Here is a 22,434-nt window from a genome sequence, read left to right as displayed (position 1 = left end):
TTCAGCCTAAGGTTGTTCTTAAAAATTTAATGACGCAGAAGTGATGAAAAAGAAAGGGAGCCTTTGAGAGAAGTGGAAGTGGAGTATGCCTTGAAATAGACATTCTGAGAAATGGAATTTACAAAGACAATCGTCATTGCTGACGATGTTTTGTGACTTTGATGATGGAAACAGAAGTGTTTTTCTGTGAATTATAATTTTAAATTATACTTAAAGCAGTATATACTGGAGGTAGAAATTTGCCAGCGAAATCAACAAAGCCTCATGTGGGTGTTGCTATGTTTTTTCAATAATAGCGTAAATAAAGTTTTGGCATCCAAGGCATTGTGCGCAGGAGACACTCGAAAAAATAACATGCAAGTGCATTGTGTATATGTGGGATGTGATGATATTGGTGTGATGTTATTAGACACATTCGGATGTTTTGCTTGGACGCTTTCAATTAAACTGGAGGGTGTAGCCCGACCTATCTTTGTGTGCAGAGCGCCTGCAAAGTACTGCAGTCCTAGAATCTTGTTGCCTCTGGTGCAAAACAATTTCACACAGGCTTTATGTAAATGAGCAGATGTTGCAATGGGATTGATCAAACAGCCAATAAACAAATTTAACCTGTTGGGTTTTTTGTTCCAATTTGAAAGTGCATAGTCTATTGAGATGTATTTATTAGGGATTTTACAATCATAACCTCATCAAGTAAGTGACATCATTAGTGGTATTACACTGATCTACATACTAATCTATTTGCATACTGTATATAAAAATACACTTCACTTGATGATTCTCTTTTTCCTTTGACCATAAAAATCCCGCTATGTTCCCGTATTCCAGCTCCTTCCCGCCCCCTTCTTCGTTTTATCCATTTCCATTCTCCTTAATGAGAAGGAGCTAATTGAAATGTTTCCAAACAGGGTGCTAATGAAACATAGACAGATTTATTAGTAATAACTCTTCCACTAATCATTTCCCCGTCTTCATAATTAGACTGCGCTGAGTAAATCTTTTTACACTGTGGTCAGAGATCGTTGAGCCGGTGCCAGACAGATAAGATGAAGATTGGCTCAGAATGGACTTTATGTTAGAACACCCAGACTTACTGTTTATCGTTATTTTGTTGTTGTTATTGTTAGTTCAAGTTCCATGCTATTGAGACGCTAAATTCATTGCGGTGGTATCTGGACAAAGAATGTGTTTGGTCATTTAGGTGGCGCGCCCAGACACATTTTCGCTGTGAAATAACAAGATGGTAAATTTAATCCATTGATTTCATTCTCAGTAATTATTTTAAATTTAATAGTTTGATATTAAATGGAATCGCCATTAGTAATTACCGCAAGTAATGAAAACAGCAGTGTGTGTGTGTGTGTGCATGGTTGTCAGAGGAGGTGGTGAGGAAAGCAGGATAGCTGTGTCATGCTGGAGGGGTGACTAACGATGTACTGATTTCATTTTTCTCGTCGTTCTGATTAGCAGAGGGAAAATAATGTGACGAGACAGGAAATGAAAGCGGGAAGGCGACGGGAGTAAAGCGATGTGAAAGACTTTGTTCATATAGGGGTGCATCCAAGCCCTCCCGACTCTTCCCTTGTTCCAGACGACATCAATTTATCCTATCATATCCCGGCTAGCAGCCTGACTCTAATCCTATCAAATGCGGCCAGTCATATAAAGCAAAGCAGGTGATGTGACACCGCGCTGAACTACAAACACTTTATTAGCTGCAAGTGTCTCAGGCTAACATCAGTCCAAGGTTATTCATTAGCATGAAGCCACGCACACAATGCCTATCTACTCGGCCTATCTCCACACACACAGTGGATACAAAACGTATAAACACCCCTGTTCAAACGCTAGGATTTTGTGATATAAGAAAAATTAGCCCAAGATAAATCATTTCAAAACCTTTCCCAGCATTTATGTGACCTATAACCTGAACAGCTAAATTAAAACGATCTTTGAGAGGGGAAGTAAAAATAATCAACTGAAATATGGTTGCAAAAGTGTGCACACCTACGTACAACTGAACTCATTTAGTGCCAGAGACGTATTAATACGTTTTCACAAATCCATCTATTTAGTGCCAAACACGTATTAATACGTTTTCCCTATTTTGTTTTGATTTTTTAAATTTAAATTGTAATGCCAAAGCCTCGGCGGAGCCCCACAATATGTATCAAAGCCTTGGGAAGGATTTTAGTATGATCAATCAACAGTAGATGGCAGCAGTGACTTCGATCAGAGCTTTGTCAGCTTGATCAGAGGTGAATCCAAATGTGTCCTAAGATTCACTTGCATGTGTCTGCAGACACACCCCTGGAACTTATTCGCTGGGTGTGGGGCCACTCACTCTTTGCGACAAATAATTTATAACTATGCGAATTTCTTGGGTATCCTCTCACTTACTCTCTGGGCCTTCAGATGTTTATAATTTACATAGCCACTCCCACCTCACTTCAGTTGTACAGCTGGGTCCACGACTCCTGTCTTGCATGCTTCCCCTCCCTGTCCTATATTGTCCTCCTGGCACGACTGACCCATACAACACTAGTTATATAATGATATACTTTCCTCATCTGGTTTATAGCTAGTGCTTTGTGTTTTGTTGTCTTTATTTCTTATATTATTTAGTTATCTTTTCACTCCCTCTCCTTTGTTTTTTCTGTCGCTCCCCTTTAAAAACTTTGTTCTGTTTGACTGAACGACTGTAATTCTCAATAAATATCGATCAGAATACAAAGAGACCAGAGTGGCAGCTGAAAAAGTCCACTGTGACAAAACTGTTCTGGCATAAAAGGGATACATATCTTCCTTTCTGCTTGACCTAACAGCCGAAAAGGAAAAAAAGAAAAAAAAAAAAGAAGAAAGCACGATTACAGGAAGACGACATCTGAAGACCGTTCATGTAGGGAGGGTGGAGTGTTGTAGCAGCGTGGTTGAGAAAGCGAGAGATGGTGATCGTCAAGTTAGAGCGAAAATACATGGATAAATACAGACAGCTTACCCTTAAACTGAGTTTTGCGGACGCCAAAAAGTATAACGACTTCTCCATGGTTAACTGTCGGTATTGTGTTCTATTGGTGATAAGCAGTGTTGTGTTTGCGCCCAACGTACCTTTTGGAATTACGGCCAATACATTTTATTTTTGAATGTGATTGGTTAATTCTGAACATAACCACAACCACATTACTGCAAGTGCTTATTTGTACTTCATTGCTCATAAAAAAAACTGGCGACCAGTTCAAGGTGTACCCCGCCTCTCGCCCGAGCTGGGATAGGCTCCAGCACGCCTGCAACCCTAGTGAGGATAAGCGGTACGGGAAATGGATGGATGGATGAAATTGTAAGCAATGCCAATTCTTTAGAAGCAGTGGTAGTCTCCTAAAAATTTACACTTTGATGGATAACTGACTGTGATGTGTGTGCAAAAATCCGCCAGTAATTGATACACCACCTAAAAAGGTTTATAATTGTCTACAGATGTCACAATATGGCACCACTTTTATATTAAACAGGGCGATCACTTGTCTAAATGAAGCTCTTCCCCTTATCTAAACAGAGTTTCTTGGTGCGAAGATGGTCCAAAGCAACACTTTTATATTAGACAAGTCTTTGGCCTCAGCCAAAAACAGAGAATAGTTTTTTTTTCAGCAAATAAGAGAATAGGACCCCACAAAAAATAATAATAATCTGTGACTATGTGAATTTTTTTTCCGTTTTAAGTTTCCGTTTTCAGTTAACAACTGTTTTGTGAAAATGACCCCTTACACTCGCAGGGGTGTCAAACTCATTTTTGTCACGAGGCACACTGTAGTTACTGTTTTGCTTTGAGGGCAGTTATGACTGTGAAAACATTAAATAAATGTTTCATCTCTTCATTGTGGTATTACATATATAAAAGTTTTACATATACACAACAAATTGATGGATACATAGATTTGAAATCAGAAGTCAAGGATAATAGTTTGTTCAACTACTATTCAAGTTACAGTAAAGGGGAGTTTGGTAACCCAAAAAAATGCTTGCAATATCTCAGTGTATATTTAGTTATTTCTTACATATGACGATTTGAAATTGAGCAAGAATCATGAAAGTTGATGCAAATTATTTTCTTTCGCGGGCCACATAAAATGGTTTGGCGGGCCGGATGTGGCCCTCGGGCCTAGTGTTTGACACTTGCTGTCTAAGGGCTGTTTTTCTTTTCTTTTTATATTTATGAGCAAAAGTAATAATATGTCTCCCAAAATGAAGGTGAGAGAATCTCATAATTTCAACCAGGCAGGCCTGCAATCACAAATATACATAAAAGCAACATCCAACATCTCCATTCCACTTTACTATAGCATATTTATTCTAAAAACATTCTCCTAGTTGTAATAGTTGTTCTCATGCCGGCCACGTTACTGCGGCACAAGTACTGCCTCACCCTTCTGTCTTTCCACATCCCTTATGTCACTCCTTTGCCATTTTTTTTTTCCTATGGCTGCCTCCCTGCGCTCTTCACTCCCCCCTATGTGATTGCTTGTTAGTTGGTATGCAGGCATGGAACCCCATTGTGCTTTCTTGCCTGTCAGCACTCCTTCGTATCTCACTCCTTTGCTTCCTTTCTTTCGCTTTCTTTTTTCTGTTCCAGTTCCTTTTGTCCACTCTTTCTTTCAAAAACACAGCACAACCTCTGAGGAGCAGAAAGCACAGGAAAGGACCAGAGTGGACAAATGGATGGATGCCTGAGGAAGAAAGCTGTGATATATGTTGTATTGGACAAGGGAATGTTTTCAGTAAAAGACGGAATTACGAAAATACCCCGCGAGAGATAAAGGCCGTAAGAGTGAGAATGACAGGACGACAGGGGGTTGGGGGGGTTGGGGGGTGCTACAGCAATAATATTATGTGAATCGAGTTCTGTGAGGGAAGCTTGCTAGCAGAATGACAAATGGGTCTCAACTGACAGAGTATTATATTAAAAAAGTAAATTGATATGCAAATGTGGAGTGTGTAGCATTGGAGTACAGGGATAGCCTGTTGTCATCACTGAAGTGGAACGGAGAGAAAGGTGATGGCTCGGCTGGGACTATTAGTGTGTGTGTGCGAGTTTGTGTGTGGCGTGCGCAGAATGCAACAACAACATATAGTGCACTTGCGCGTCAGCAAAGTGGCAGACAAGAATACATCCCACGATGGCAAAACTCTACCAACTAACTGCAGGGCATCGGCATAAAGAATCAGCTGTTGGGAATGCAGACATCCTCATTATAAACTAACTCACGACTGTAAATGTCAGGAAAAATAAATACCTGTGGAATCTTAATCTATACAGGACATTTGCATTTTTTGGGGCAAATTTATTGGCCAAATTTGACAATCTGTTAAAGCAAAAAAATAATAATAATAATAACCTCCCCTGGCGAACTATGGTAAGCAAACGCTGCTTTGCATAAATGATGTGCCATGTACGTTTCCTGCGGTCTTGTAAATGTGACATCCTTGCATGACTGACATGTAAGAGCAGAGGACTTTGTGTCTGCGGCCCGCATGATTCTGCCTTTAGTTTATTGTCACAAACTAGCCAGACAAAGCGACAAACATGAATGAGGATTTAAGCATTTGGAACTCGAGCTGACGTTATTTAAATATCTAGGTTAGGAAAACCTGGTCATGGATGCGATGTACCACAGAGGAGCTTGTTTGGTACAGGTAAATGCTTGAAGACACAAAACTGAGTTTTGTTTTTACGACACCTAGACATTGTCTGCTTCAAAACGTCAAATAGTCTGCTGTGAAAATGAATACATAATTGGCCATTGAACTGAGACATTACATCATAGAGACAAATAGGGCTTGTAACATAACGTAACAAGTTCTCCACATAAAGTTAGATCAAAAACATTCTTGGAGTGGTTGAAAAAAGCATTTATATTCCTGAAAATATCAATATGCTCTCACAATAGTTGAGTACACTAATGGACTATTTTCCATCTAAATGCACTAACACAGAACCCTAAAAGAGCACAACCCTGACAAATAGTGAGTCCTAATGCAAAATACCCCCCCAAACATGACACGCAGGTTAACATTATTTTCATGAAATTCCTGAGTTAAAATAGTAGCCAAAAAAATGTGTAATAGAAAAGGTCTTTGTAGATTCTCAGTCATCCATTTCATGTTAATCCACAACAGTTGAATCGAACTGAAGCTTTTTGGATGAAAGGTGAAACTTCTTCAACAAACAGGGAAAATCCAGTTGCCTCGATTCTGCTTTTTCAGCTTTGTATTGTAATTTTTTGTCTCACTATTATTCACCGGAGACGTGCAAACATGAATACAAATCTGCAAAAATAAGCTTGTTTAGTCAGGACGACTATGATATGCGGCAGATGATGTCAGAATAAACATTACAGAAATTGCAAATACATTGGTAATTAATTTGACATTTTCTTTAAATTCTATTAAGATTTTTTTTTACTGTTTAATAGTACTGTATAAAATAACAGTGGTGCCTTGACTTACACGTTTTTCGTTCTGTGACCACACTCATAATGCAAAAAAAAAGAAATCATGTTTCCCCTTTGAAATTATTGGAAATGCCATTAATCTGTTGAAGCCCCACATTATGCTCTTTCTAATGTACACATATTGGGCACCAGGGGGCACTATAATACAGCCACACAGACACACAGAGAAGAGTTTCACAACTGACTCAGTAAGTTCCAGTAATATTAGGCTCTTTTTTGCAGGATACAAATATTGTATATGCTTGTGAGGATTGTTATATTGTCAGTCTACATGTGCTGGTGCACAATTTGTGTTCAAATATTTGTTGCTTAAACTGGTCATAACACTGCGGCATTGATGCTATTTGTTAGCCAGTCTGTGGTGTTTTGCATCTTTTGTTTGCATGAAGCTCAGTGACTTTCCCAAATGTATGAGGTTGTATTAACTACGCAATGTTTAATTCTCTTTGTTTTATGTTTAGTTTGACAGTAAACTTCAACTGGGAGGAGCAAGAAATAGTTTGAAGCCTCTTTTTGGCAGAACCTTCATTCTTCCAAATTGCTGCTTGGTATGACGTGAGTTGAGTTGAGCTCCCTGACACAATCTACTGCTTTCTCAAATCATTGCTTGGTAGTAAAATAATAATTGAAAAAAACGGCCAAGCTTCTTTTACAGATCAGCTGCTTATAGCATCTATCAGAATCAGAATCAGAATCATCTTTATCTCACAAGGAATTTGTCTCCGGTAGTTGGAGCCGCTCTAGTACGACAACAGACAGTCAATTGACAGAGAACACTTTTGAGACATAAAAACATTGACAAAAAAAACAGTCACTGAGCAATAAAGGGTTAATAGTTATCTGGTAATGCCGGTACATTATTTATTTTTATTTTTTGACAATTCTGCAAAAGATGCAGAGTCCATTAGCACTTAGAGCAGTTCGAATGACTAATATAGCAATAGTCCGGTGCTATTTACTGTATACAGTTAGTTGCTAGTAATTATGATACGTTACTTTATATACACACGGTGTGAACTGTACTGATACGGCTTGGCGGCAGCAGGCTGGATCTCGTTTACCCTTTTTGTGAAAGCTCATGTGCATCATATCTGTTATGTTGTAACTCCGTTTATCTGTGATAAAAATTTTGAATCACAGAAAAACTAGTCGCTGACAGGCAGCCACTTACGCAAACTCGTTGCAGCACAAGCATACTGCGGAGAGTTCAGTTGCGTTATGCCATATCGCCCGGCTTAAAACTGAGCCCAGATAAATGTCGCAGATTCTCCCCACTTTATTACCATTTGTCAACCCTTAAAGCAGGTACCAGTCTTTGAAGCATTTTGAGATTAAAGAGAAAAGAGAACAATGGGAAACCATATTATTATCTATGTTTACGCTATTATTTTACATGAACTCCCCAAATATGTCAACTAATATGAATAAATTACGTTTTGTGTAAAATTCTTCTAAATTATTTTAAGAATGGGCTCAAGGTTGAGAGATGCAGAATTGGGCAAGAGGTGCTGCTTTTAAATTCTCTGCCATTTGGTGTTTAATCCATGTGTTGATTTCACACAGCTGACTGCATGTGTACGCGTTTGGGGAATACACACACACGAACAGACACGCACAAACAAACAAGCCGGTCGAGATTTGTATTTGGGGCAGTTAAAGCAAGGTGGGGGTGTGTCACCTGGATATCAGCTGGGCACAATCCCGTCGATCACCATGAGACGATCATTACCCCCTTGACACACACACATACCGCTTCAGGACGTGTTTAGAACATATGGGTAATGGGGGACACTGAGTCACACCTCTGTGATTGTCCCATGGGGGCACGGTGCACCGCATGTTCAGAACATACATGTTCTGTGAAACCAAAAGCACGCCTCCACTGCTTCGTTTTAATTGCAGTGTGTGTACGTGTGTGTGAGCATGCAGCGGATGGTTACAGATGTGAGTGTGTCTGATGGGAAATGAACACATTTCCATAGTAATTACAGAGAGACTCATTTCTCCTCTCCAGTTAAAAGTGTCATGAATCATTAGCGTTACAGTCTGAAACATGGCGTGAAACCTAACACGACTCCGTCTTTTGTTTTCCCCTGTCCTCTGTGCTGGGGCGCCAAAAACTGTTAGCAACATGACCTGATAGCCACACGCTACCCAGTCAACTATTAAAGGTTCGGCCGCTGGAGTCCATTTTCAAATGATGGACATCTTGTTAAAAGACCTTGTTAAGTATGGAGACTTCACTGCACCATATGGCATGATCATTAACATATGTAGTAGCTTCAAAAGTTACATAAATCAGAACATATTTTTTCAGCCTGTTCTCACGTGACAAGTAGCTGTAGTTTTTTTTACGATAATATTTAACTGTAGTATATGTATAATATCATTTACCTGTGGCTAAAAAGTGAAAAAAAGAGAGTCTGACACCGAAATGTAAAAATACAGTCAGTAAATGTATAATATAACATATAATATACCTACACTGGCCAGGGTAATCCGCTTGTTTCTCGACAACTGTGCCATGTTGTTTGTGTTTCAATTAAAAAACAAAACAAAACCAAAACAAAAAAACACAGTATATGCGGAGCCTCACACCAGGACTCGCAGTTTTTCGTTGCAGCGAAGTTGCTTGCGATTGTCCAGTTCAGTCGTGTTCAGCCATGTTACTCGGTGTTGGCCTTAAGGTAAGTATAGACAAGCAAAATACAATGCAATCGAGACAGAATAAAGGAAAACTCAATTCCCTCAACCAACAGATGGAAGAGGCCATGTTGTATTTAAATCATTTTTAGTCCATCATTAAGTGAAATTGCTTTTTTATTTTATGGGTTTGGGCCTGAAATATTTGTGCTGAATCTAAAAGAGGAGCAAGGCTCACATGCTTATGGGTGATGGGGCCATTAAACCAGTATCTGGATAAACGGAGAGACGCATACAAACACAAACACACACATACACACACACACACACACGTATGTATCACCCCCTGCAAGGTCGGCATAACACAATCAGTTAAACACTTCCTCGCAGCTGGACAACAGGCTGGTTGATCAATTGATCAATATTTTGGTCGTTGCACAGAGACCACGCTGCAGGGTGTGCGCACAGATGGGTAGGGGGTCAGAATAGGGGCTTGGAGTGTGTGTGTGTCATAGTGAGAGTGTGACCCGTAGTAAATCTGGAGGCAGTCATGGCCAGAGGCGCTGTAGAGCGTTAATGCAGTCAATGTGTGTGTCTCTATAGGAACATCTGTGACTCACACATGCTGAATATTTGGTAAAAAGCAATTTTGAGAGTGCAACTGACAAGGAGAATGGGAGGAAATGAAACAATCCAAAGGTTTGCTGTACTTTTAGAGGCTAGTCTTTTTAAATAAATTTATTTAATACAGACAAAATAATGGTTATTTAAAAAAGAATACATTTAAAACAATGTTTTGAATACATTTGTATATGGTTTACACATTGTAACCTTATTAAAAAGTATGTTGCACTGTCAGTTCTCAAATAATAGAACAGTTTAACACCAAAATGTTCAACCAAACCATATACTGTTTCATCTAAGCAAAGTCTACTAGCTTAATACTAACACTGAATGCAAAACACCATAGGTGGGCTAACGGAAATGAGCTCAACTGAAACCTTCAAACAACTGTTACTTTTACTGTGAAAATATTAAAAAAACAATCTCTTACAAATCTGCAAGTGTGGGTTTAATGTAATATAAATATAATAATATTAATATTTAATGTAAATTTGTACAATGTATGCATGTCATCATTAAAAAGGATTGCGATTAATTGTTAATTCTCTACGTTCATGTACACGGTAAGTAAGTGTGTCAAACAAGAACATGTTGGCTAAGAATGAAGAGAAAGATGACTTTAGAGAATGAGGATTTTCTCTGTCATGAGTTTTATTCTGCTGGAGAAAGTGTGTGTGCGTGGGAGAAAGTGTGTGTGCGTGTGTGTGTGTATGTGTGTGTGTGTGCATGTGCGTGGAAGCATGCGTGTGTACAGCAGGATTGTAACCCAGCTGGGTATTTGTTTTGCAGGCACTGTGGATATATCAAAGCCAAGCAAGACCCTGACGAAGAGAAGATGCAGTTCCAGCATGGTCGGGGTAATAATGTCACGTTAATAGACTTCACCGTACAAACACTAAAGAATACATAATACACAGACGCATGCGCTTGTTTTTTAAAAAATGTTTTGCACTGCTTCCGCTATAACTACGTTGCATATTAGCATAGATATTAATGCAGTACATTTCGGTTAAAAAAAAAAAAAAAAAAAAAAAAAAAAAAAGGCTTAAATTTCCATACAATGTTTAGTTATGTAAGCCTCCCATATGTCTTTCCCAACTAAAATGGTAAAGAACGACATTGGTGACATTTATGTTGGCTTAAACACGTTTTGCGCAAATGTTTTCTTGTAGGATGAGGCTCCTTATGGGTTCCTGTTAAAATTATGAGTCATTTCATCACCACAACTAACAAAGTAGTTATGTGTCTTAATTATATGTAACCATTTTAACACCATCTGAGCACAGTACTCACATTTCACCATGGACAGTCTTACTGCAGGGACTTTTATTCAATCCCATAAACCCAATATGCTAATCTTCCTGTAACATTTATGAGATGTGGAAGTACAATTGACTTTTGCTCCCTCTCCTTTTCTTCCACATTTGCATGTGCATAGTCAAGCTTCCTGGCAGTAGAACTTACATCCATCCTCACACCTATGAAGACCCCAACCAGGCTGTCAGAGACTTCGCCAAAGAGATCGATGCTACCAATATTCGCATCGAGAGAGTTATTGGAGCTGGTATGATCACATCTTGAAAACATATTCATGTATTTCACTTTGCTCTTGGGTATTATAAAACGAATACAGTGAATCCCTGTTTATCGCTGGAGATGTGTTCCAGAACCACCTACAATAGGTGAAATCTGTGATATAGAGAGACCATATAAAAATTTTTTTTTTATATTTGTACCCCTCCCTTAAGCTTTAAATGAATATAAACACACTTAAACTTATAGAAACACGTAGTTCGAAGTATTCCTTAGCACCTGTTCTCACTCTCTTACTGTAAAGAAATGGGAAACTATCGTAAAACAGACTATTGATTCTTTGAATCTCTCATGAAGAAGTAAAGAGTTAGAGGTAAAAGACACTTGCGTAAAAATGTTTATTTGTCACTCCCAGTTGACGTTTACTGTAAAACTGCTACACCATGGATGGGCTAACATAAATTAGCTTAGATGTTACAGTAATTAGAAACCTTCAAACAATTGCTGATTTAAAGGCCTTTTCACACTGCACTTGCTCAGTGAGAAAGGCCCCTGCATCAAAACGCAACGACAACGGGAACAGGATTCTGGCTATCCCATATTTAGAAGTGGTGACGTAACAGCCTAGAAGGGGAGTTGGGAGGCTTTCCCCGCTCAGTGGACCGCAACTCAGCAATATGTATTTGTCATTGTTGGAAAAGAAGGCTGCAACTTTGTTTATTTTAAGGAGGAGGAGGTGACACAGTAGCAAAAAATAAAAGGAAACCTGAATATCCCATACTAATTTCACAGAAGCTGGAGAGACTATGTCTCCCGGCTGGCCTTGGAATGCCTCGGGATCCCCCCGGAAGAGCTGGATGAAGTGACTGGGGAGAGGGAAGTGTGGGCGTCCCTGCTAAAGCTACTGCCCCCGTGACCCGACCTCGGATAAGCGGAAGAAAAAAAAAATAATAATAATTTCACAGTAGGATCTCTGAGTTTAAACTCTTTCGTGAACTTTCTAGTTCCAGGAAGAGTGCTTCGAGATGTATTTCTGGCGGGGCAGGGAGCTTTGAAAGGGAGTTTGAAAGCCATCACTCCGCCAGCCCCTCTCCAATTGGAGGAGCTTTTGACATCACCACGTCAATGCTCCAGAATAGGAAATTGTTCTATCCAGATGCCTTGCCAAATAGTGAGAAGGCCTTTTCACACATGTAGCCGCAACATACAAACAGCATACAACAGTACTTCCAGACATTTATCGCGTCTATGCCACTTCTTCTTGCTCTTATTACGATGTATCTATATTCAGTAGAGCCCAGTGTTGCCTGGCATGTTGCGACACATGTGGTACTACACTGAAGGCATAAAACCCTAAATTCAGACTTGCCTTTATAATGTAAAAGACTGGAAAAAAACAATTGCTTGAAGATATGTGCAATAGAGTGGGCTATTGTGTTATATAGCAGGAGTTCACTGTAGTCTGATTTAACTTTAAAGTTAATATTTTGTGTGCGCGTGCATGCGTCCGTATAGGAGAGTTTGGAGAAGTGTGCAGCGGGCGGCTACGAGTGCAAGGAAAGCGAGAGATCTACGTGGCCATCAAGAGTCTGAAGGCAGGCTACTCCGACAAACAGAGGCGGGACTTCCTGTCAGAGGCATCCATCATGGGACAGTTTGACCACCCGAACATCATCAGGCTGGAGGGAGTCGTCACGAAATGTGAGTCAAGTTTAGCAGTCTTTTAACTACAATGGAACCTCAGATCACTGACTTAATGAGTTCAACGAATATTTAGTGGTAATAGGAGGCTGCAAATGTAGGGCTGCAACGATTAGTCGAATAATTCGACTACAAAAAGGGTAGAAGCAAAATCCCGGCCTCAAAGCTTTACAGTGATCATTTTTCCACGCGCAGCAGAAATAACTCATGTACCAAAACAGCACGTCTACTATTGGCGCCAAAAGGTAATGAAAACATCTAATTTAATTTTGCCTACCACTGCTATTTGGAAGGTATTTTAATACCCCCACAGGTGGTCAATGATAGACCCAGCCAGCGGGGCATTTTCAATCGCTGTACTGAACTAATGGTAACAAAATAAACACTTAATAAGCACATTCCTCCATGAGCTGCTACGGCCACAACAGACACTCAATGCACGGACTGGCTAACAGTTAACAGCTAGCAGCTAATCTGAGCCCACAACAGCCAACTTTACACTCTCATTCGCTGACTCCCATGTCACTCACTAGTGCAGGTCCCACCTTTTAAAGCCAAACACATTCAAAGTCACAGATACTACACTGCTGAACGTGAGGATGGTGAATCCAAGTGGACAAAAAATATTTGCACCTCACATGCATATTTTGCATTGGTATTGTTGTTTAATAATGCAAAATAACTAAAATCTAAAAAATATTTGATCGCTGGAGCCCGAGTGACAACAATGGCTTCGTTTATTTCTATATTTCGTTGTATGTACATCGCAAAAGAACAAGATAAACATAAGTTGGTTCTGGGGTTGGAAAAATTGCTTCAGTTCGCGAACATTTCAGTTCACGAACAGCGTCTTTGAATGAATTAAGTTTATGAACAGAGGTACCAATTTCTCTGAAATATGTGACGCATGAAGCGAATTATGTTTATGCTGTGTGAGAAAAAAATGTGCAACTGAGCCTTCCACATGGACAACATTAACTTTTCATAAACTGAAACATATTTGGTGATCTGAAGCAAAATTTGTCTGAAAATTTTGTTCATAAACCGATTGTAAACCAAGTTTCCACTGCACTCATCCAAATGGTGTACTGTAGCAGGTGTAAATAGGAGCTGACCCTCGATCTGATAAAGCTCCATTACCATGGTTACACCTTCATGACGCATGCCAACTGCGACTGTCCGCGCCCCCCAAACAGCCACTAGTTTACTTCACATGATTGTGTTAGAGCCACTGTGCGTGTGTGTGTGTGTGTGTGTGTCTGTGTGAGAGAGACAGGCCAGGTTCAACAACAGAGCTGATTGGTTATCTCTGGCACCCGCTCTCACAATCACTCTCTCCCTTTCCATCTTCTTGTCTCATATGTCCATCTCACACTGCAGCTTTCTCCCTCAGTGTTCATCTTATCTTCTCATTTAGTCACTCCTCTCTCTCTCTCTCTGTCTTTCAGTCAATCTCTTCATCTTCGTATCTCACTCCCTACCTTTTCACCAGCAGATGACATGCCCTGATGTTGTGCTAATGAAAGCAGGAACAAGTAAAACGCTATTTGTTGCAGTAGAGACCGCCTCATATCGATCATAATTTAGTATGTATTGCGTAAGAAAACAAAATAACTGTTTAGGTATTATATAAAATGTTTTTAATCACTAAATATTAGGACAGCAACGTGCTACAACCCTTAAACTACTTTAATGTTATGCATATTATAGCCTTTTCGTGGCTAAATTATTTCAGCATGACATGTTCCCTCTATTGGTGGAGTATTTGAAAATGAGCATAAACTGCTGTGAATATAAAAAACATCGTAATTGAGTCCCCCTTAAAATGTCTTAAACTAAATTTAAACTGTGGCACGGTGGGTGGCCAACTGGTTAGAGCGTTAGCCTCACAGTTCTGAGGAGGGGGGTTCAATCCCTGGCCCCGCCTGTGTGGAGTTTGCATGTTCTCCCCGTGCCTGCGTGGGTTTTCTCCGGGCACTCCGGTTTCCTCCCACATCCCAAAAACATGCATGCTAGAATAATTGACGACTCTAAATTGCCCGTAGGTGTGAATGTGAGTGTGAATGGTTGTTTGTTTGTATGTGCCCTGCGATTGGCTGGGATAGGCTCCAGCACGCCCGCGACCCTAGTGAGGAGAAGCGGCTCAGAAAATGGATGGATAAATTACTTTTATTTTGTTGGTAAAATGACTCGAAAGGAGTCGAAACTCAAAGTGTTGGACTTGACACAGGACTTGTATATCTCGACTTGAGACTTGACTCTGGACTTGAGGGCAAAGCCTTGAGACTTGTGATTTGCAAAGCAATGACTTCTCCCACCTCTGCCTAAATGACAGCGGAAACCCTGTTTCTTTTGATATGAAGTTGAGTTTGTGAGATATATGGTCAAAAAAATACGCAGCCTACATGTTAATTAGGCTGAGGTGCTGTTAAGTTCGCAAGTCATGACAATAATGAATGGAGTTACAGCTGTTATGCCACTTAGACCTTGCACAAAGCCTCCCATTCATAGAGTTGGCGCTGTGGAATGATGGTGTTGATGCTGTGTGCCAGTAGTAGAATCAAAGGAGCCAACATGCAACACTTGATGGGTCAGTGTTATTTAGAAACCGAAAGGTGAGTGTAAATGTCCAAAGTGTAAGAGTTGGCAACAAGAGACACTCCCCGGCCAAATAATGAGCTCTTGTTTTGCAACAAGAATAGTGAGATCTGGAAAACAATGACATGTACCCAGTGAAGAACTGGTGGCCTTTAATGTTAAGAGGCTGTATCGCTTACAAATAGAATCATGTTCTTTAGACTATTCTGCACTCCATAGAATGTTTTACTCGAGCTGGATATTGAAATCTGGAGAGAGGGAGACGCATAATTAACGTAAGCAGACTGGAAAATATTCATCACATTGAAACGTGACCAAACAGCATATGAGCTTTGTTATTTTGGCAAAGATAAAAATGAACACGAGCGCCTAATTTTTTTAACTACACTGCATTTTCTAAATTATCTGCTTTGGGTGGATGTTTGCTGCATATGCTCATCGCTCTTGGTGCTTTCTTCCTCTTAAAAGTAGCACAATAAGAAGGCACCTGTCCAAGTAAAGAGTTCAGCCCAGCAAGCACGAAAGCTCTGCGGTACTCCGGTCAGTAAAGAAAGAGAAAATGCATATGCATGACTGTCAATGATTCATAACATTAATTGGATGTTTTTTTTAACCTAATGAATATTCACCAGTGTGCATATAATTGATTAAAAACAGTTATTAATGTTAAATGTGACCTTTGGTGTGCAGGATGGAGGCAGGTTGTAGACTACCTAAATAGTTTTGTTATGTAATTGTGGCTATTTATTGTCATTTGGAAATAATTCAAGAATTCTGATTAAATTAATGTGAAGAGTACTGATGGACTAGCCAGGACACCTCCCATGTTGTGTTCGTGCTAACGTTGTGTGCGTTACAATACAACCATTTGTGTTAGCGTTCATTGGTTTGTCATTTGTAGTCATTACAGTTTCTGCAGTCAGGAGTACCCACCCCGACAAGAACGAGGCAATATGACTTAACAATGTAAGTAGTTTATTGTGAAGCCACACAAAAACATAACTCGTTAACTCTTATAGTGGCCAACCTCTACAATCTGTATTCTGCAACTGCATTGTAACTCAAACAATAGAATAAAATTTTTGCGTGGGCATGTTTGTGTGCATCATTACTTCATAAGACCACACTGCATAACTGCAGTGTGGTCTACTAATTGTCCTGACTTTGTGGCGTCGTTCTACTCATTTCTATTTTGGCTGTTATCATTAATACCCGGTGGAAGTAAATGCATTGATGATACAACACTTCCAGTTCGGGTAGCCATGGTGCAAAAGCAAGTTTGCCAGGCCCAAGACAATCTCTGGTACTGGGGCCACAAAAGTGTGAGCGCTCTAACTAGTTAGACAAACTGGACTTCATGCGATAAGCGCACCCTATCATAATAGGAACTGCCATGTGTATGTGTGTGTCAGTGTGCCGTAACCGCAAAACATGTAACTTTCACACTCATGCTTTCATAGACAGTGACGCCCCACTAGGTGAAATTTAGGGATATAGCGACACTGTATCCAAAAAAATAAAATACAATTTTTGTTTTGTTTTTTAAAACCTTGAAACCCCTATCCCCATGCTTTAAACACATTAAAACATGTCTGGACTTATTAAAACACATTTTTTAAAGTATTCCTTAGCACTGGTTCTCACTCTCTCGCTGTAAAGAAATGGGAGACTATCATATAACATCTCTTTCAGGAATCGAAAAGAAGAGTCTCCTGCTTGCACAGTTCTCCAAATAAGATACAAAGTGTGTTTACTTCAAGCTATTTATTTGTCACTTTCAGTTGAAGTTTACCGTTAAACTGACACAGAAAAGAATTAAGCATTGTATATTTAAACATCAAAACATTCACCCAAACCAAGTCATTTCGTCTAGCGAGTGTATGCTAACGCGCTAATGGAAATTAGCATAGATCTTACATAGTTATAAACGTTCAGCAACACATACCAACTGAGCTTACAACAATACTCACAGGCATTTAGTCTCTCTTCTATATGGGAACAATCAACATTAAAACAGGACAACATGATACTGTAATATATGGAAGGGGCGTCGTATTTTTCTTGCTGTTAATTACATTGCGTCTCTTTCAATAGAACTCGGTGCTGCTTGGCATGTTGCAGCACAACCTGGTACTACACTGAAGGCACGCAACTCTAAATTCGGACTTGCCTGCATACTGTAAAAACCCATAGAAAATGATCGTTTAAAAATCTGTGAAATAGAACGGGTGCACTGTTACTTTACTGTTACTATATAGCCGGTGAGAAAAAATTATTTCGATGCGTGTGCGCATTTAATTGTTTTCTTTTTTTTCATTTTAACATTGGTTTATTCAGTTCAGCCGCCGTCACGGCACATTGAGAGGGTGATAGAGCTCCTCCCAAGCAAATCTCACTAGCTGGATATCATTTCACAGGTCACAGCCTAAGGTGTGCGTATGTGGGCTGGGTGGGTGGATGATGGCCCAGTTCAGATGGGTCAATAATTCCTTCAGGCTCTTTTCTCTGGCACCAGCTGGTCCCTTTACACCAAATTCAGTATGTAATCACGCCGGCTGACCCAGCATGCACTGGGCTCAGGTGGGTTCAAGAGGGCTGAGTAGCTAACTAGACTTCAATGTGGGAAGGAGTCATTGCAGTCACAATTCTGCAGTAACACAGAAAGTCTTGGAGGAAATTTGACTAAATTGTGGTATAAAGGCAACACAAAATGTTATTTTATATGTGAACCATTTATTTGTATGGTGCAAAGAAATGTATGTGCACAAGAACACATAGCAATTTACTGCATATGTCAGCACAAAACCTGTGTGGTGCATTCTTAAAATATGTGATATCTTGGCAAAGGCTTACCAATATTTACATAATTTTAAAGTCTCCTTGGCTCAATGACCGCTGGTATTCATTGCATTGCACCTCATACCACTATGCAGATGGCAGGTGACGAATAAACATGGTTAATGTAATTCATTTGCAGTTTACTAACTCACTGATTAATTCTTTAATGTATCCAATACATTTAGTAGAGGTCTCCATAGTCCCATTTACTAGTCCATAAATCGTTGACCGCTTCTAGGGGTGCAAATGAATGAACAAATGTCAAATATATCAATTATACAAATTACAAATACTGTGGTGCCTTGAGATACAAGTGTAATTAATTCTGTGACTACGCTCGTAATTCCAAACACTTATTTTTTATATCCTCAATCCCTATTGAAATCAATTGAATTCAATAAATTGCATTTCAATTCATCTGTTCCAGCCTCCCAAAAAAAGTGTAATTTTCACTCTGTAATAGCACTCTGTAATACTATACTTTATAAAAACATACAGTAATGACATAAATAGGATTAAACAGAATGTCTCTTATTCATTTCAATGCACATTATGCTGCTTATTCTGGTGTGTGCGTCTTGGCCACCTGAGAGCAGTATAATCAGAATCAGAATCATCTTTATTTGCCAAGTATGTCCAAAAAACACACAAGGGATTTGTCTCCGTAAAACAGACATGGACATACATGGAGACAGGAGACGTCAATCTTCAGCAGTAAGAGCAGTCGTTCTTTACAGGGGATAAGGAATATATGATTGAAAGTACTATTATATTGTCTGTCTACCTGTGTTGCTGCACAGTTTGTGTTCAAATATCTGTTTCTTCAAGGGTTGTAACACCACCATATAGATGCTAATCGTTGCCTATGGCATTTCCCATTATGCTTTAGCAGTAGCATACCACTAGCAGACTAATGTTTAGAATACACAACATGTAATTCTTTTTCTGTTTAGTTTGATAGTACAATTCAACAGAGAGTGGCAATAAACAGCCTGAATCCTCATTTTTTATTAATATTTACTAATTTTATCTGACAAACTGCTACTTGTTGTGAAGCAAATTGAGTCACTGGTACCATACACTGCTCGTATCTCAAGTTTGCGATCGCGAGTCAAAGTAAAAAAAGGTGGCTGTACGATGTCAGATCTCGAAAAACTCAGGTAAGTCGGGTTACTCATATATCAAGGCACCAATGTACTAAGAAATGTAGCTCACAAATTTGCTATGTGTTGTTAAAAAATAAAATTCATTTTGCACAAAGATTCTAAACTTTAAAACCATTCTCAGTTATTGTTCTCGATGACACGAAAAGAGAGAAAAGTCTTTGCTATTTGTTGTAATTTTGCAAAGCAGTATTTTGTGTCACGTGTGTGCTCAAGTGCGTTTTGGTGCAATCTTTTCAATTCCTGCGTTTGTCATCCTTTATGCGTGCGTTCTGTCGGCTTACAAGCACATAAGCCTTCAGCTCCTGTCGTGCTCCACCCTAATAAGCATCTCTGCTGTCTGTCATCTGATTGTTGCTATTGTCTTACTTATTGGTGGGCCACATGTGGGAAAAGCGAGAGAGAAAAAAAGACACCCTTTCTCTCTATCTGCAAATCAGGAAAAAAACATCACAATCTGCTCCCCTCCTACCATCATCCCTTCATTTCATTCCCCACTTCTCTCTAATTTGATCCACCGCCGCTCATGCGTTTTTTAAAAATGCTGCGACAATCAGCTCATTGGAAAGAGCCCTCAATTATGCCACTCCATCACGTCTGCAGATTTTAAATACATATGCATCATCAAGCTGTTCCACAAAGGTGCAGTCAAAGCAGCAAAACCTTATTCCACTTGTCCTGTGTCTGTACAAACTAGTGATTAGCTCTACATGTGCATCTTTGCTTGTAGAACAATACGTCAAAAATGGTTGCAATTGTTCATATGCAGATCTGTGGAGATGTGACTGCAGAGGCGAATGAGGGGGAGTTAAGATGGAAGGAGGAAAAGGTGATGATGGTTGCAGGATGGAGGGAAGATGGGGGGTGGATGAGATGAGATGGAATACAAGAGTGAGGAAATTAGACAAGATAGGACTTGAGAACAAATGAGGGCGACAGGGAAGATGTGCACAGAGATTTGAGCACAAGAAGGGCGGGCAGGCGAGAGGACGGATGGTGAGGAGATGAACGTAAGGGAAATGAGAGGAGAGGTAGGTGGAGGGGAGGTGAAGAGTGGCCAGGAGATAAGCTTATTGAGTTTCTGTCTACCTGTTTTGGCCCCTCCCCCCCCAATGCGGCCTCGCATGGCGCTTCCCAGAACACAGATCTTTCCTGTTTTAAAGCTGTATATCACTTAGTTCAGAGCCTTAACATTAATCAATAGGGCAATTATTCAATTTTCTCTTTTATACTTTGGACCTCATTCAATAACGCCACAATACAGGCCACTGGCACACACATACACATCCACTCATAATGTAATTACCGGTAAACTCATGTATGCGCACACTCTTCACTTTTATTTACACTCCCAACACTTGCTTGTGCACAGAAACAGGCACTCATAATGAGATTTACCAGACATATGTGTTGTTTAATCACTTCTATTGCTGCCTTTTCCACAGGACAGTTACAGGTCGACTCAACTAAGTTTGGTGTTTTCCGCTTCAAAATAGTAGCGCAGTTTTCCAAGCTGTTTATTGGTCACTCCCAGTTGGACTTAACTGTAAAACTGACACATAAAACAAAAGAGAATTAACCATTATCTATTTAAACACCACAAAGTTCAACCAAACAATACACAATGGACTCCCGCTATTCACGGGGGATAATAGGGACCAGGCACGACCGTGAAAAGCGAATATCCGTGGATTATAATTGTTATATTATAATTGCTTTGATTTTTAATTGTTTTTTAAATTCTCAAATAAGCAGGAATAAAGTGCCAATAAGAGTTCAGGGGGGTGGTTTCCCCCAAAAAATAATTTTTTTTTTCTTTTTTTAATCCACAACTTGGTGAATCCACAGGTGCCAAATCCAGAGAATGTGAGAATCCACTGTAATTGCATCTAACAAAAGTCAGATGGCATAATGCTAACATATAATTGAAACACCATTGATGGGCTAACAGAAATGAGCATAGATGATAAAGTAATTATAAACATTCAAGCAACTGCTCCTTAAACACATGGAGGAGTAAACCAGACTGAACAATACTCACAGAAATACTGTTGCCTGTTGAAACTACTATTACTGGAGCTTTGGATAAATACACTAGTATCTCAAATCAACTATCCTCATTAAAAATGAATAAATTGCCATTAAACCATTCCAGCCTCTCCCAAAAATGTTTAAAATTTTTTGGGGAATTAAAAAAAATATCACTCTATAATATTGTACTTTTCAGAAACAAAGTAATGACATTATTAAAAAGAATAAAAAGAAATTAAACAGTTATTCCAAATTGTTTGCTTTAATTCACATTGTGCTACTCCTTCTGGTGTGCATGCTTTGGCCACCTGGGGGAAGTATAATACAGACATAACCATATATGGAGACAATATTAGCCTCTTAGTAAGCTGCTGTCATATTAGTCATTTTGTGCAGAAGAAAAGCAATATTTGCCTGCGAGTATTGTTATCTGTCTATATTTGTTGCTCCACCATTTGTGTTCAAATATCCGTTGTTTAAAGGGTTATAACACGGCAGCACCGATGCTCTTCATTTGCCCGTCTATGGCCAGTATGTGTTAGCATTAAGCTAGCGGACTTTAATACAAAATGATGTTGCTATTTTGAATTCACAAAATGTGTAACTCTCTTTATATTTCTGTATATAGTCTCTATGAATGAGAATGCAGGAGTGGTTTCAACTCACACACAAACAAACTCAAAGCATCACACAAGGTTATGATGATTATCGCTTTATGGCCAGGAAAGGTTAGACAAGACTTACTTCCATTTAATGCAGCACTGTAAAGACGAGGAAAGTTGTCTCTGATCCATTCC

The 22,434-nt window shown here is 39.5% G+C and overlaps 1 protein-coding gene across 1 annotated transcript in view; it reads left to right on the top strand.

The window, feature by feature from the left end:
- The window catches only part of epha4b (eph receptor A4b), a 123,278-nt gene that overhangs the window by 80,885 nt on the left and 19,959 nt on the right, over window positions 1–22,434 (top strand). Inside the window, exons 11-13 of the mRNA XM_061695319.1 lie at window positions 10,563–10,630; window positions 11,212–11,337; window positions 12,822–13,007. Coding sequence (XP_061551303.1) covers window positions 10,563–10,630; window positions 11,212–11,337; window positions 12,822–13,007 — 380 coding nt within the window. The remainder of the gene's footprint in view (window positions 1–10,562; window positions 10,631–11,211; window positions 11,338–12,821; window positions 13,008–22,434) is intronic.

Source organism: Phycodurus eques, chromosome 13 (genome assembly GCF_024500275.1).
Source record: "Phycodurus eques isolate BA_2022a chromosome 13, UOR_Pequ_1.1, whole genome shotgun sequence".
Classification (NCBI taxonomy): domain Eukaryota; kingdom Metazoa; phylum Chordata; class Actinopteri; order Syngnathiformes; family Syngnathidae; genus Phycodurus; species Phycodurus eques.
The sequence above is the reverse complement of the archived record's forward strand: the minus strand, read 5'-3'. Positions and strand labels throughout refer to the sequence as shown.